Source organism: Schistocerca cancellata, chromosome 2, assembly GCF_023864275.1.
Source record: "Schistocerca cancellata isolate TAMUIC-IGC-003103 chromosome 2, iqSchCanc2.1, whole genome shotgun sequence".
Classification (NCBI taxonomy): domain Eukaryota; kingdom Metazoa; phylum Arthropoda; class Insecta; order Orthoptera; family Acrididae; genus Schistocerca; species Schistocerca cancellata.
Window position 1 is genome coordinate 383622691 of NC_064627.1, and position 14067 is coordinate 383636757.

The 14067-nt window shown below is 42.5% G+C and overlaps 1 protein-coding gene across 1 annotated transcript in view; it reads right to left on the bottom strand.

The window, feature by feature from the left end:
- The window catches only part of LOC126161790 (ribonuclease P protein subunit p30), an 89503-nt gene extending 75725 nt beyond the window's left edge, over nucleotides 1–13778 (bottom strand). The window contains exon 1 of the mRNA XM_049917864.1: nucleotides 13593–13778. Coding sequence (XP_049773821.1) covers nucleotides 13593–13686 — 94 coding nt within the window. The 5' untranslated portion in view covers nucleotides 13687–13778. The remainder of the gene's footprint in view (nucleotides 1–13592) is intronic.
- Nucleotides 13779–14067: the final 289 nt, after the last annotated feature.

Below are 14067 nucleotides of genomic sequence, written 5' to 3' on the forward strand. Positions count from 1 at the left end.
CTCCGAGAGCTAAGTCGGAAGTGAAAGTTTATCTGTGCTCATTGTCATCAGTTCTATGCAAGCTCTCTGATTCACAATGCTGTTGTCTATTCAGCTCTGGACAGAGAGGTTCCTCAGAAGGCATTGCAGTTGGAAGATTCCACAGTCAAGGAGGTCCTGATTATCATTCAGTGTCACAGGCTGTGACTGAACAGCTTTAGGATGTAGTGGGAGTAGTGGTGGGGCATTTGGATCTGCAGCAATGGTATAATTCACTGACACCCTCTTCATTTTCTTCTTGGTCACATCATTCACCCTTGGACTATGGCTCTTTCCACCACAGTTCCCCCTCATGTGTTGATTGCTTCCAAGCACACACCCATAGTCACATAAATGTGCTCACTGCACGGCTTGCCATAAATAAGGCCATGCAGTGTCTCTCATGAACGCCTGCGTGGCCAGTCCTTGGATGCAAATTTCCTGGAGGTTCACAGTGTAACGCAGATGCTCAGCTTTTCCAGCAAGATCTAAATTAAACTGTGATTTCAGCAACAGCCATTCCATTTCCAGATTGATGCCAAGGCCTGTGTGTATCTCATCAATCTTGAAAACTACCACTGCTGGGGTCACCCTTCTCTTTCCTCCACCGACTGCCATTTGGTTCGTCATGGTGATCAGCCAATTCTATTCATGGCTACTTCAAAATATATGTTAAGTATCAGCATTTCACAAGAAGGCAGTCACATTCTTGCCTGTCAAAAGTGCAACATCAAAATCATTTTTGGTCTCAATGTGCTCAAAGCACTTGGTTTTCAAATTCAGGATGCAGCGCATTTCATTTCTGACTCCCTCTCATTCCAGGCATTACAACAACCACCACCGTGAGTTTGGTCATCTTTTTCACTGTGATTGTGTGCTGCAAAAGACTAAAAGGAGCACATCACCCTTAAACCAATGGCCGTTCCCAAATTTTGTCAGCTCGGCATATTCCATTTGCTCTGCCACAGGCAGTTAAGGAGGAATTGGTCAGGTAGTATGATCCGGCTATCACTGAACCTATTCCCTCCAGCCAGTGGGCTACGCCTCTGGAAGTAATCTGAAAGTCTACATTGCATTCATTTCTGCAGGGATTTCAAGTCCACCATTAACACCCCATCTATAGAGGATAGCAACCCTATTTTCCATTAGCAACCACATTCTTCGCCTGGGAGAAATACTCAAAACAACTGGTGGGCAACGAGTGTTTCCTAAAATTTACTCAGCAGAGGTGTACCTGCAGCTTCAGCTGGGGTCTCCATCTCAACAAATTGTAGTCATTAACAATCCCTTTGGGTTGTACCATTTTATGCACCTGCTGTTCGACATCGTAAGCACTCCCACCGTTTTTTTTTTGTTTTTGTTTTTTGTTTTTTTTTTGAGATTTTTTTAGACCAGTTAATGTGAGGTTTTCCATGATGTGCAAACCATCTTGTTGATATCAGTGTCACAGATTCCTCATGGCAGGAACATCTAGTTAACCTCTACATTCCCTTCACTAAATTGCAAAGGCCAATTGCAATCTGTGAAAATTAAAGATTTTTAGACAGAAATTATATATTTGAGACATCGTCTTTTAAAGGACAGTGTAAAACCTACAAAGCACTATGTAGGAACAGCATAACATGAAGAAATTTTGTTAATTTCAGGACAGAATAATATATTATTCAAAATTTCTCTCTAATAAGGCAGACATAATTATCGGTTGAACAAGTTGCGAAAAAATGATGTTCCTTTCATTTTGTTAGCAGCCTGTGACAGAGCATTCACCCACACAAAGTCACTGCCATGACTTGGCACCTTTACACCAGGCTGACACTCATCCCAGCAATGAATACTTGCCAATACCGGGTGAAGTGGCATTAGCTCACTAATACTGATGGCTCTGTGCAATTTCTTGAGTGTGCCTCCAAAACATTGAGAGCCACTGAACACAATTATTCTCAGGCAGAAAAGGTGGCTTTAGCCATCATGTACACTATCTGGAAGTTTCAATTTTTCCTCTATGGCAACAAATTCTATATCATCACCAACCATAAGCCATCTGTGGCACTGTCTGGGCTCCCTTCACGACTTTCCGACAGGACCATGCAACATCTCCAGTGTTGGGCTTTGTTTCTGAGTGAGTGCATAGCACTATGAGATTCATTAAGAGATCCGTGGCACAGTATGCTGCGCTGACACACCTACTCATGGGATCTGACCCAGCCATCACCAAAGCTGAAATTGTCAATCTCTATATCAATGCTCACTTACAGCACACAGTGCATAGACTTCCAATGATGGTCCATTGCACTGTGCAGGTCACTCAGCAAGATCCTGAATTGCAACAGATGGTCGATTTCATGTGTAATGGTTGTCCCGTGTACCTGCCTGCAAAAGACCCTGGTCTGCTCTGAACTTACTTTCTCCTCTGTCATCGGCTGGCAGTAGTCAACAACACTCTCCTCCTTGGCACCAATTTGGACGAACCGCAGGTCATCAAGCTTTCAGTCCTGCAGGATCGTATCCTTGTTCTCTTACACCACGGCCACTAGGTCATGACCCAGATGAAGGTCCTCATACTGCATTTTGTCTATTGGTCTGGCATCAACTGAGCTATTGAGAGGATCATCTGCGAGAACAGTGTGCTCAACAGCAGGTGGCGCCACCACGAACTTTCACTCTATGGTCCACACAACATCAGCAGTGGAACCAAATTCACATTGACTTTGCGAGACCCTTCTGTAACTACGTGGTTGATGGTGGTCGACACACTGTCCAATTATTCATACATTCTGCAGATTTGTTCCTCCACCATGATAGCTACAGTGCAGGGTCTCACCCACGTCTTTGTGACTGAAAGGTTGCCCCAGATGACTGTGTCACAAATAGCCACAGTTCACATCAGCATTGTTTCAAGATTTCTGTGCCAGCAATGGTATTGCATGTCCACACCGTTTCATGCACAATCAAATGATGAGGCAGAGAGTATTGAGTGCACCTTTAAATGCAGTTAAATAAAGTGCTCGGCAGATTCGTCAGTAGACCCAATAATGACTCTGTTTGTCAGCACCTACAAGACCGCACTGCTGCGTGGCAAAAGCCCTGGACAATGCAGCCCCATGCCGATGTGCACTTATGCCTTTCACAATAGACCCCACGCAGCCTCAATTGGCAGCCTGGAAGGTCGATGGTGCGAGTGAGGTGCAGCAGCGAAGTTCACTTTGGACACTAGTAACGAGTCACTCTCCCACCATCAGATCCAGCAGTGCCTTTGGTTTTGTTTTGTTTTAGGACGTAAAAACAACTAGGGTCATACGTGGCCATGTCAGAACCACAAAACTCAAAGAAAACCAGGAGTTAAAAAAGACTACACACGATCACCAATTGACGGAAGGAAAGACAGCTAAAAACAGTGACTGGAGAAAGGTCCATCAAATATGCCATAAAGATTAAATGTCCTTCGCCACATTGTTACTACAGATAAAAAGTAAAACGTGGTTGACAGTCCGCGTGCCGTTCACTTAAACAGCCAATAATCAGACGACAAACATAATTGCGAACACAAGTGGTTTAAAAAAGCTGTTTCTGTCAGGAAATGGCAAACCGTCAGAGGTTGAGGGTAATGAGCACATAATGTAAAGGGGCCACCAGTTAAGAAATGAGGATGGCTACAAAGACAGTGCCCGATATGCAACCTAGCTAAAATGGACCTTGCAGGGAGAGGGCGCAATAGGAAGTCGTCCAAGCTGATGTTAAGAGGCTTAATACCCTGGAGCTTGTTCCCATGAATGGAGGACCAGTGGTGATGCCATGGTGACACTATCTGTTGACAGTGGCAACACAGAAATCATTGGAAGGAATGGAAGAACTAGCGGGCCAAGGATTGCAGTATAGGGAACAGTGCCAGCAGCCTCGTTTCCCATCAGACTGTCATGAACAAGAACCGACATAAACATCATAACGGCTCCTTCAAAAGTGAGCAAGTAACAGCTCTCCTGGATGCATTGCACTGAGGGATGAACAGCATACAGTACACTGAGGCTCTGAAGGCCACTGAGAGAGGGTTGTTTGGGGAGGGAGACCAGACAGCGAGGTCATCGGTCTCATCGGATTAGGAAAGGATGGGGAAGGAAGTCGGGTGTGCCCTTTCAGAGGAACCATCGCGGCATTTGCCTGGAGTGATTTAGGAAAATCATGGAAAACCTAAATCAAGATGGCCAGACGCGGGATTGAACCGTCGTCCTCCCGAATGCGAGTCCAGTGTCTCACCACTGCGCCATCTCGCACGGTGCCACTGAGAGAGTCAGAGCAGATAATGCAAGTGAAAAGCCTGTGTCACCGGATGTACTGTGTGGCCTGAAACAGGGTGAAGAGCTCTGCTGTACATACTGAGCAGTGGTCTAGAAGCCGATACCGAAAAACGTCGGTGCCAATGACGAAGGCACACCAGACACCACAATCAGCCTGACAGCCATCAGTGTACACAAAGATACTACAGCAAAGTTTCATGCAAAGGTTGAGGAACTTATGGCAATAGAGTGAGGCTGGAGTTGTGTTTTTAGGAAGCAAATGAAGTCCAAGGTGAACATGGGCCACTGCACAGAGACAAGGTGGTGCAGTGATTAGTAAATTGTGAGACTCGAGAATGGGCATATGATTAGTAAAACTGAATAGTTAAAATTTCTAGGTGTTCAGATGGTAAGCTGTCATGGAAAACCCACATTCAGGATCTTGTTCAAAGACTTAATGCTGCCATTTTTACTATTCAAACAATATCAGAAGTGAGTGACGTTCAACGCGAAAATTAGTCTATTTTGCTTATTTTCATTCACTTATGTCGTATGGTATTATATTTTGGGGTAACTCTTCCCATTCTGAAAGGATATTTTTGGCTCAGAAACGGGTGGTTCGGGGAATAAGTGGTGTAAGTTCACGAACCTATTGTCAACCCCTGTTCGCGAGTCTGGGTATTTTGACATTGTGCTCTCAATATATAAATTCCTTACTCTCATTTCTTGTTAACAAGATTAGCTTATTCCAAAGAATAATCAGCTTTCACTCAGTTAATACTCAGCAGAAACCAAACCTGCATTTGGATCGCACTTCCTTAACTCTCATGCAGAAAGGTGTGGGAGTATACTGCTGCATCCATTTTCAATAAGCTACCACTAGAATTCATAAATATTAGCAGTAAACCATGTGCTTTCAAATTGAAACAGAAGAGTTTCCTCATGCATCATTTCTTCTATTCTGTCGAGGAGTTGCTTGAAAAATTAAGCCGATTCTTGTTGTATTGTTGATTGCATTTACGTAAACTTATGGCTTAACTTTTCACAGGTTCATAAACGTTTTATTTTTATCTGTTATTATTTTCCTCTTGTAATTTCATGTACTGACACATTCCATAGTCTTGGAGATTTGTTCCTCAATTTGGTCCTATGGAACTTGATGTGTAAATAAAATAAAGAAAGAATGAAATGGTTGGTGGTGCACACCGGTGACACAGAGGACGGCTGGGCAAGGGTATCAGGTGGCAACATTGTCAAAGAGGATCTCCGAGTCAGTGAAGGAGAAGACAGTTTGCCTTTGTTGGACTTCTTCGAGTCTTTCCAGTTGGCGGAGGAAGACTCAGATGTTTGTTGGCTGGAGGGATGTAGAAAGTCTTTGCGGGAGTATTTCTTCTGTCCTTTCCAGCCTGCCGGTTGCAAAGCAGGTGACTTCACCCCGTGAGGTGAAAGTTTGGTGGTTTGTTGCACAGTTGGAGGAGGAGACAGGGATGCTACCATGACACTGGGTGATTTCACAACCGCAGTGCTAAATTTGAGGTCGCATGTCTGCGTGGCCATGTCGTTTGTGGAGCAATATGCAGCTAGCAATAACAGTACCGTAGGCACCAGATGGTAGAATGCAGGGTTTGAGATCAGCCAACAAGTTGCGACTGACTGGGTAAGGTACTTTTTGCTTCACCCAGATCTCTTGTATATCCTGCTCATCCAGATACACAGGACAATCTCAGGAGGAGGCAGCATGGTCGCTGTTGCAGTTGATACAGCGGGGAGGAGGAGGCAGACAATCACCCTCATGAGTGTCCCTACCACAGGTTACGTATTTGGCTGGGTGGCGACAGATCTCTTGGCTGTGGTTGTAATGGTGACACTAGTAGCGGTGCATTGGTTTCGGAAGTTACGGTCGTACTGTGATAACTTCTTGGCCTGCTTTGATCTTTAATGGAAGCACTACTCTATCAAAGGTGAGAAAAAGAGGGTGTGTCGGCATTAAGGATGCATCTACTTTTTTCATCACCTGATGGACTGCAATGGCACTCAATGGTCCGGAATGGCACCCTGATCAGAGAGGTACATTTGGATTTCTGCTTCAGTCAGACCACCAAGCAGCCTACTGTAAATAACACCACGGGAAGAATTCAACGTGCGATGGGCCTTGACACTAACAGAATAGCTGCGGATAGCAAAGCTGCAAGTAGTTGTGCTTGAGAATCAGATGTAGTCTCCAAGAGCAAAGTGCCATTTCATTAATGACAGCAGGATTTCACAGGGCCAGCCATTGCATCAACACCTTTCTGTATAATGAACAGATTTATCGTAGCAAAGGATTGACTGTCTTCAGTATGTGAAAGCACAAGGAACCATGGTGCAGCTGGGAGGGTCTTTGAATAGTTAGCTTCATTCCGGTTACGTTTGGTAGACACTGACAGTGAAAAAGATGATTGGCTCATTGTGAGAAAATTCCCTACGACTGCTAGCATCTCCAATGGTACACTCCTTCCAACTGGTGGTCACCTTCAGAAGGGGGCTCAACCGCCTTAGTGATTGTTCACACCTCAGGTCACACATCCCAAACACCTGACAAAGGGAAGAATCGACAATTTAGGAAGGTAGCAGCTCAGGCAATCACCCCTCTCTCAGCCTGGCCTTTACCAGGGGATATGTGCGAATCCTACCTGTCAACCCGGGGCTGGGAATTACGTGTTACTCAGTCACCTGCTACACATCAGACACAGGGGCTGCCCTTCAGGAGCGACCAGGGAGGAAGAAGAAAAAGAGGAACCTCAAACACCAATGCAGAGGAAGAATAGGAAAGGGGAATGAAAAAAAGAAAGAAGGAACGAAAGACAGTGGAGAGACTGTTCTGATACTGGCGATTGAATATGCAAAACACACTTCCATAAACATCCCAGACATGTTCCCCAAGGGAGGGGAAAGGGAATAGCAAAGGCTAGACATGCAGCATGGAAGGGAAAAGATGCTGCAAAGACTGCAGCCCCATGGTAGCCAAGCACAAAACCATCCAAGAGCAGTGAACCCTCTGGGGGCAGTGCCCTCAGTGGGCACTAACCCATCACACCCACAGCCACAGCAGACGCTGGTGGGAAGTCCACTCATAAGCATCTCTTCATTCCAGGAGCCAGGTGGTATGAGGTGCCATCATTTGAGGAGCTGTAGGGTTGATCTCAAGATGTGGCCACCAGCCACATTGAGCCTTCTGTCAACTTTCAATGGTAGTGCATCTGTGGTGTAAGCCCCATCTGTTTGGCCTCCCACTTTTTTCCACTAAAAACTGTGGTGCCAGCTCTCCTAAGGGTGGAGAGTTGTGACAATATGTCCACATACACAATCAACATTACATGAAATGAGAGCATCTGCTTCACTAATTCCTAACACTACCGTTGGCTGAGTGGGGACAGCTGCAAGCCAGCAATGTGGCCTGGGCTCTCTTGCATCATTCGCATTCTTTGAAGGCTGTACTTGTCGATTAGGACTGCTCAATGATTTTATGATAGACTTGCCTGTTACTAGACTGCTTCTGTCCATGTGTCTGCATAGTCACCAGTGCTCATTCATGACAGTTGTATTTACTGTGTATTTTCTTATTTGTATTTAAACTGTACATATTACAGAGATAACTTTTATGGTTTAAAACTAAGAAGCGATAAATTAAGAAGTTGACAGGTTTTTATCTTTGTTTGTTACCATCTTTGGTAACATTTTTGTACTGTAAAATGGATTTAAAACCAGAAATCTAGGTTATACAGAACAATAAAGTTTTATGAAACAAGGACATAAGTATTTTGTTCAGTTAATTAATATTAGTGATTAATTTTTAGTAGGATTCTAGTGTTCATTTTTATCTCAGCATAAAACTACAGCATTTCAGTAGTACACTCGCTGTCTACCAGAGGAAATATGCATCTGACTGTTTATTGCTTAGGTCCATGTTGTTTGCCATATTTAAGAGGTAACAGGTTCCAGCTACCAGAATTGGGGAGAGGTTCCTCAAGATATTGCCAGAGTACGAAATATGGTGGCTTACGGAGTTTCTATGTAGATGTATATGTACCACACTGAAGTGTACACTCGCCAGTTATGAGAGAAACAGAAATCACAAAGACAAAAACAACAGAAATTCACTCATAATTATCTATTCTGTAGGGATGCAACAACTTCAGATGAATTTATTTCCTATGTACAGCTTATAAGATACTGCTGCTGCTAGGACAGCTAACACTATAGTTGAGGATATATTTGAATTCCAATAAACAAGGTTTACAGAAGGAAAAGTCAAACATTGAGCAACTGCGTATAATGAGGCAAGTGTTATCAACGAGCTGGGAATTTTGCAGATATTCACTGCCTCTTTGTGGACTTCCAAAAAGCACTCAAGCAATATAGCAAAAGCTGAAAAAGGTGCAAGTTCCAAGATAACTAAGGAAACTAGCACAAGCTTGTGTTCAAGAGACAACATGCTCAGTGAAAGTGAATGAAAAGCTGTTTGAGAAGTTCAACCTAAGTGAATCATGTAATATTAATCGCACAGAATGAGCAAGATCTGGTTCAGATGGTAAGAGTGTTCATAGAAGAGGCAATGAGAGCAGGCATGAAGATGAATATGGATAAGATCCAATACCTCACAGTAAGCAGAGAAAACAATGACAAAGCTTCAGATGTGGATGATCATGGGAAATACGGAAGCGTCCGATCCCGCCCATCTGCTTTGACCCATGATGTCACAAATATGGCGGAAACAAAAACAAACACACACACTTTCCACAAGAAGCCTAATGACACTAACGGGACAAGTGCGGGAAATGGGGTGTTTTGGGTGGGGGGGCAAACAAAATATAAACAAATTTAGACGCCTTGCGTAGCTACAACGTGTAAGTGAAGACAGCCATGCATGAATACCCACCCACCTCCCCAAGGGTCGTAACCCCTGCAACCCATAGAAGATAAAGATGCTTCAGTAGCTGATAAGTGCTTTTTGTCTTTTTCAAAAAAAAAAAATCTCACGGGATAGAACGAACAGATCAGAAAGATAAATATAATAAACTAAAACAGAAATTGGAGGAAACAGATAATTAAAATAAGTAATAAGCGTTTTTAAATTTAAAAAAAATCTCACGAGATAGAACGAACAGATCAGAAAAGTAAACAAAATAAGATAAAACAGAACTGGAGACAGCCACACTCAAACCAAACTCCACACCGTCATGACGTCACACACGACAACACCCTTACGTCACGGGTCAAAGCCGACGCGTGGGATCGGACGGAAAGGGTGAAAGAGTTCTAATCTCTTGGGCAATACAAAGTTGAAGGAATAAGACAGACCAGAAAATAATGGTAAGAATTCAACCATGAAGTAGGTCAATATTTACACTCAGAAAGTTATTGAAGTCTCTGATTCCATTGAGGTCCACAAAAATTAGGATGCACAGGACTGTAATACGACCTGTGGTCCTAAATGCAGCAGAGACCTTGACTCTGACCCAGAAGAAAGAATAACAATTCTTGATATCTGAGATTGCTGCTCAGACATATATTTTTGGATCAGTGAAGGATACAGACAACTAGAGAAAAAGGAAAAACAGTGACAAGCACGAGTTGTATAAATCACTGGATATAGTTGCAGTGATTACTGTGAGGAGACTGAAATGATAGGGCCACATAATTGAGCGAGAAGCCAAATCACCAGGCAGATGATGGAAGAGGAAATCAAAGATAACAGACCAGGGCAAGATAGATTGATGGGATTACACAGGATATGAGTACGATGGGACTAGCTGGAGAAGAATACGTGGACCGAAGAAATGGAAAAGACTGACTGGCAAGACCAAAGACTGACTACAGTTTGTGTGGCCACCACAGTAAATAAGTAAGTTACCTATTCTCCATCAAAATATGCAGTCTATTAAAAATAAAGTACACTAGCCTGAAACTGAATAATAGTCTCTGAACAGCATAGTAGTATATACTAGGCAGAACTGGAGCAGAGACACTGAAATACTGTACACAGCCTTGTCCTTATATGAAACAGCAAGGTGCTACTGCAAGACTAAGTTAAAAGGTGAGGGATCATGTATTTACATCAAAAACAACACATATTTTAATGCTAAAGAAATTCTGATAGCAATTTGTGCTGATAAACATTTTGTGCTATCAGCTGTTCAATTAATGAGCTAGGCGTCCTTAAAAAGTTAATCATTTTGTGTGTGTACGTTCACCTAGTGGTAATATGAACACTTTCTGCAACAACTTAACTTAAATCTTGGAAATGAATATCAATATCGGCATTGAGGGTGAAATTAGTGAAAACTTCCTAAATATTCTAAACATTTTTGGAATGGTATGAATACAGTATCATAAAGTTCAGCATCAACCTTATACCGTGTAATTACAGGTATTGATGGAGGAAAAGTGTACAGTTTTTATAAAAGATCTTGGTCTCTCTGCTCATTACTGTCAGATAATACAGCTCAAGAGAAGTTTGGTAAAAGCTGCAAAATTGCAGTCTTTAAACGGATCTTCACAAAATAAAAAATTGCAAGGGCATACTGCCCTCCAAATCTCTGAACACGGTACACTCACCAGTCAACATTAGTGTGACACTGTACTCCTTCCCATGTGCATGGGCAAAAGTGTAGTTGGCCCAAACTTCATTTTTATGGAAGACAATGTCTGATCACATTGAACTGTGCAGGTGGAGACGCTCTTAGAAGAAGAGGATATTCAACAAACGGACTGGCCTGCCCATCCCCCAGACTTAAATCTCATCGAGCACGTGTGGGACACGTTGGGGGGAGACAATATTGCAGCATGTCCACAACAAGGACAACCATCCAGCAGTACTGAACTCTGTTGGTGTAGGAATTGAACACCCTACCACAACCTTGTAGTAAGCATGTCGCAGAGCATGCACTGCCATCCATGATGATGACGCATCCTATCTCATCTTTTGTAGAATTCACGAGCCCATAATAAATTGTGGAGACTTCAGTATAATTATTGTCTCTGAATAGAAGTGTCATTTCCGTTCATCTCATTGTGTATTCCATCAGTTACCTTCTGTTCTATACCATAGCAGTTTTTTCTACGTATGGTCCAAGTTTCACCAAACTATGTTACCTGGAAGTGACACATCATGCAGAAGGTACTTGCATCCTTATACATTTAGCAAACATTAACCCTTTAGTTTCATCTGAATTCTGAGGATACTTGTAATTCTGCTAGCAACTGATTGTAGTTTTGAGAAAAAAGACTATCGCGGGCAACTGCCTGATTCTCCGTATCAAGCAACACTAGAGAGGACATTAAATGCATTTGTGGTATTGAGCCATGCAGTAGGATCTTTGGCTCCACTATATGATGTGGTTGCTGCACTGAACAACACAAATGAGACACAGATTGAACTTCATACGTTCAATGTGTTCCAATTCACCTAATTCCAAGGAACAAAATATGAGCAGGTCGTTTTTGGACATTCCCACACGTCACATTCACCCCTGGTTGTGGTAGGATCATCTTACTCCCACAGTATTTTTATGCAAATAATTTCCTGTGCATACACAAAATTTGGGGAAACTGGTTCAGACATTCCTGAGTTATGGTTTTATGTAGGGCCTAATGCCTTTTCACTCCAAACCCTCAGCATAGGGAGCTGTAGAGGTGTTACTGTCACAGTAAATTTTTCCCAACAGTAAGTGAAACTGGTAGAAATTCCTTCACGTATTACACAGTTATGCCGATATGTCACTGTCTTGCCCCCCTTCAGTCAAATCTTGCACTGAAACATCACTGTAACTGTCACCAGTAAGTCTATGAACCCCAAAAACTATGGAATCGATACTAACATCAGTCACCACTGAATCATAGCTTCTTACAATAATACATGTATTACAGGCATCTCCTCCTCCCCCATCCCTCTATCACCACTTTCCCCCTCTAAACGACCATCTCCCTGCTCTCTACAAGCATATTCACTTCATCCCTCTCTATGACCATATTCATTCCCCACTCCCTTTCTGTCCATCTCCACTTCCACCCTCTCTCTCTGTCAATTTCCTCTTTCCCCCTTTCTCTGTCCATCTCCTCTTACCCCTCCCCCCCCTCTCTCTGCCCACCTCCTTCCCTCCTCCCACTCACTGTCCATCACATCTTCACTCCTCTCTCCCACTGTCATTTTTCTCCATGCCCCTTTCTCTCTGTCCATCTCCTCCTCTCCCCTCTAGTGAAAAACCAAGTCTTGAATACAACAAGAAGGTTCAAACAGATGTAGGCTGCATTAGTTATGTAGAAATAAAGATGCTTGCACAAGATAGACTACTGGGGAGACCGGCGTCAAACAAGTCTTCGAGCTGACTACCACCACAAGGACAAGAAAAACACATTCATTTTTGCTCCTCCTACATCTACAACCATACTGTGTAAACCACAGTAAATTGCATGACAACAGGTACATCCCTTGGTTCCAGTTATTATGACCTTTTCCCGAAGAAACTGCCAAGATACTCTTTTCCCACAAAACATACAACTATTACGTGATATTTACAATGAAAACAGTTTTACTGAGTTCTCTATTTTCATCATGCCTGAAATAATAAACATCGGAAACCGATACAAATGGACGTTCAGAATTTCATTATAGTATACAGTTTCTAATTACGACTTTCATACATATGAATTATTGATTACTTTAAAGTAATATAGTAGAGTCTTAATGCGAAATCGTTATTGCACACTTTTGAAACTTTTGATTCATTCGGTATTTTACTGTTTCATTGTGGTTTTGCTAGAAGCAACACGCTGCTTCTGCATTTGAGAAAAGAAGACACACTGAAACTATGTCTAGACCTTAAGCCCAAGCAGTTCTCTGCAGTAGGAAATACCGATGGCCTCCTGCTAATTTAATTTAGCCAGCTGTGTATTGTTATAATGCGCGGTATGTTTTTGCTAAACCCATACTGAAACAGGACTTTTTTTCTATTTAGCACAACTGACTGTTACATATGTACTATAAAGTCAGCTAACGCCAACATTCTTTTAGTTTATTATTATCATTATTCTCGTTTGGGCCCTACAGGAACTCGCGCTATGTACAGCAATGGGCATTTCGGGTTTTGTTTTAGCCAAGCTAAGACAGGACTAACCCGTTCTGATTAGGAAACTGGTTGAGTATTCTCTTGCAAGCAACTGTCTAAAAATGTAAGTTAAATTACAAACACAGTATTGTCTGAAACAGATTATCAACTGGACATCATTTGTTTACGTGTTATAATTTATAAGAAGTAAACTTACAAGTCACAAGTGTATCGCAGATATCACGTAATCTTGTCACATCTTGTTCGTTTATGGCGATATTTAAATCATAGAATGCTTTGTAGTTGTTCATTTTTCTCTTCTTTATTCACGGCTGTATATTCACCAAACACATGTGACACATGTTGTATACAAACATGAAACAAAATTTCGCTCCCAAACGGTGTTGCCAACACTACCCACAAGGATCTCTCTGGTCTATGCAACACAGTCTATGCAAGTCACGATATCATCATTTGTAACTATTTTTTAGCCAAATAGCAGATAAACATTTATTGCCGCTATCACGCTTATATATAGAGATTGCTGTTCCCTGTACAATACATTTTATTCCCTCACGGCTGTGATGACACGCTACAGTCTTGTTCATGGCGGTAGATTGTTATAGTGCGACTTGCATCTAGGATGAATTGCTTGCAATTGGAAATTGAAAATACAAGGTGGGGCAAATCAG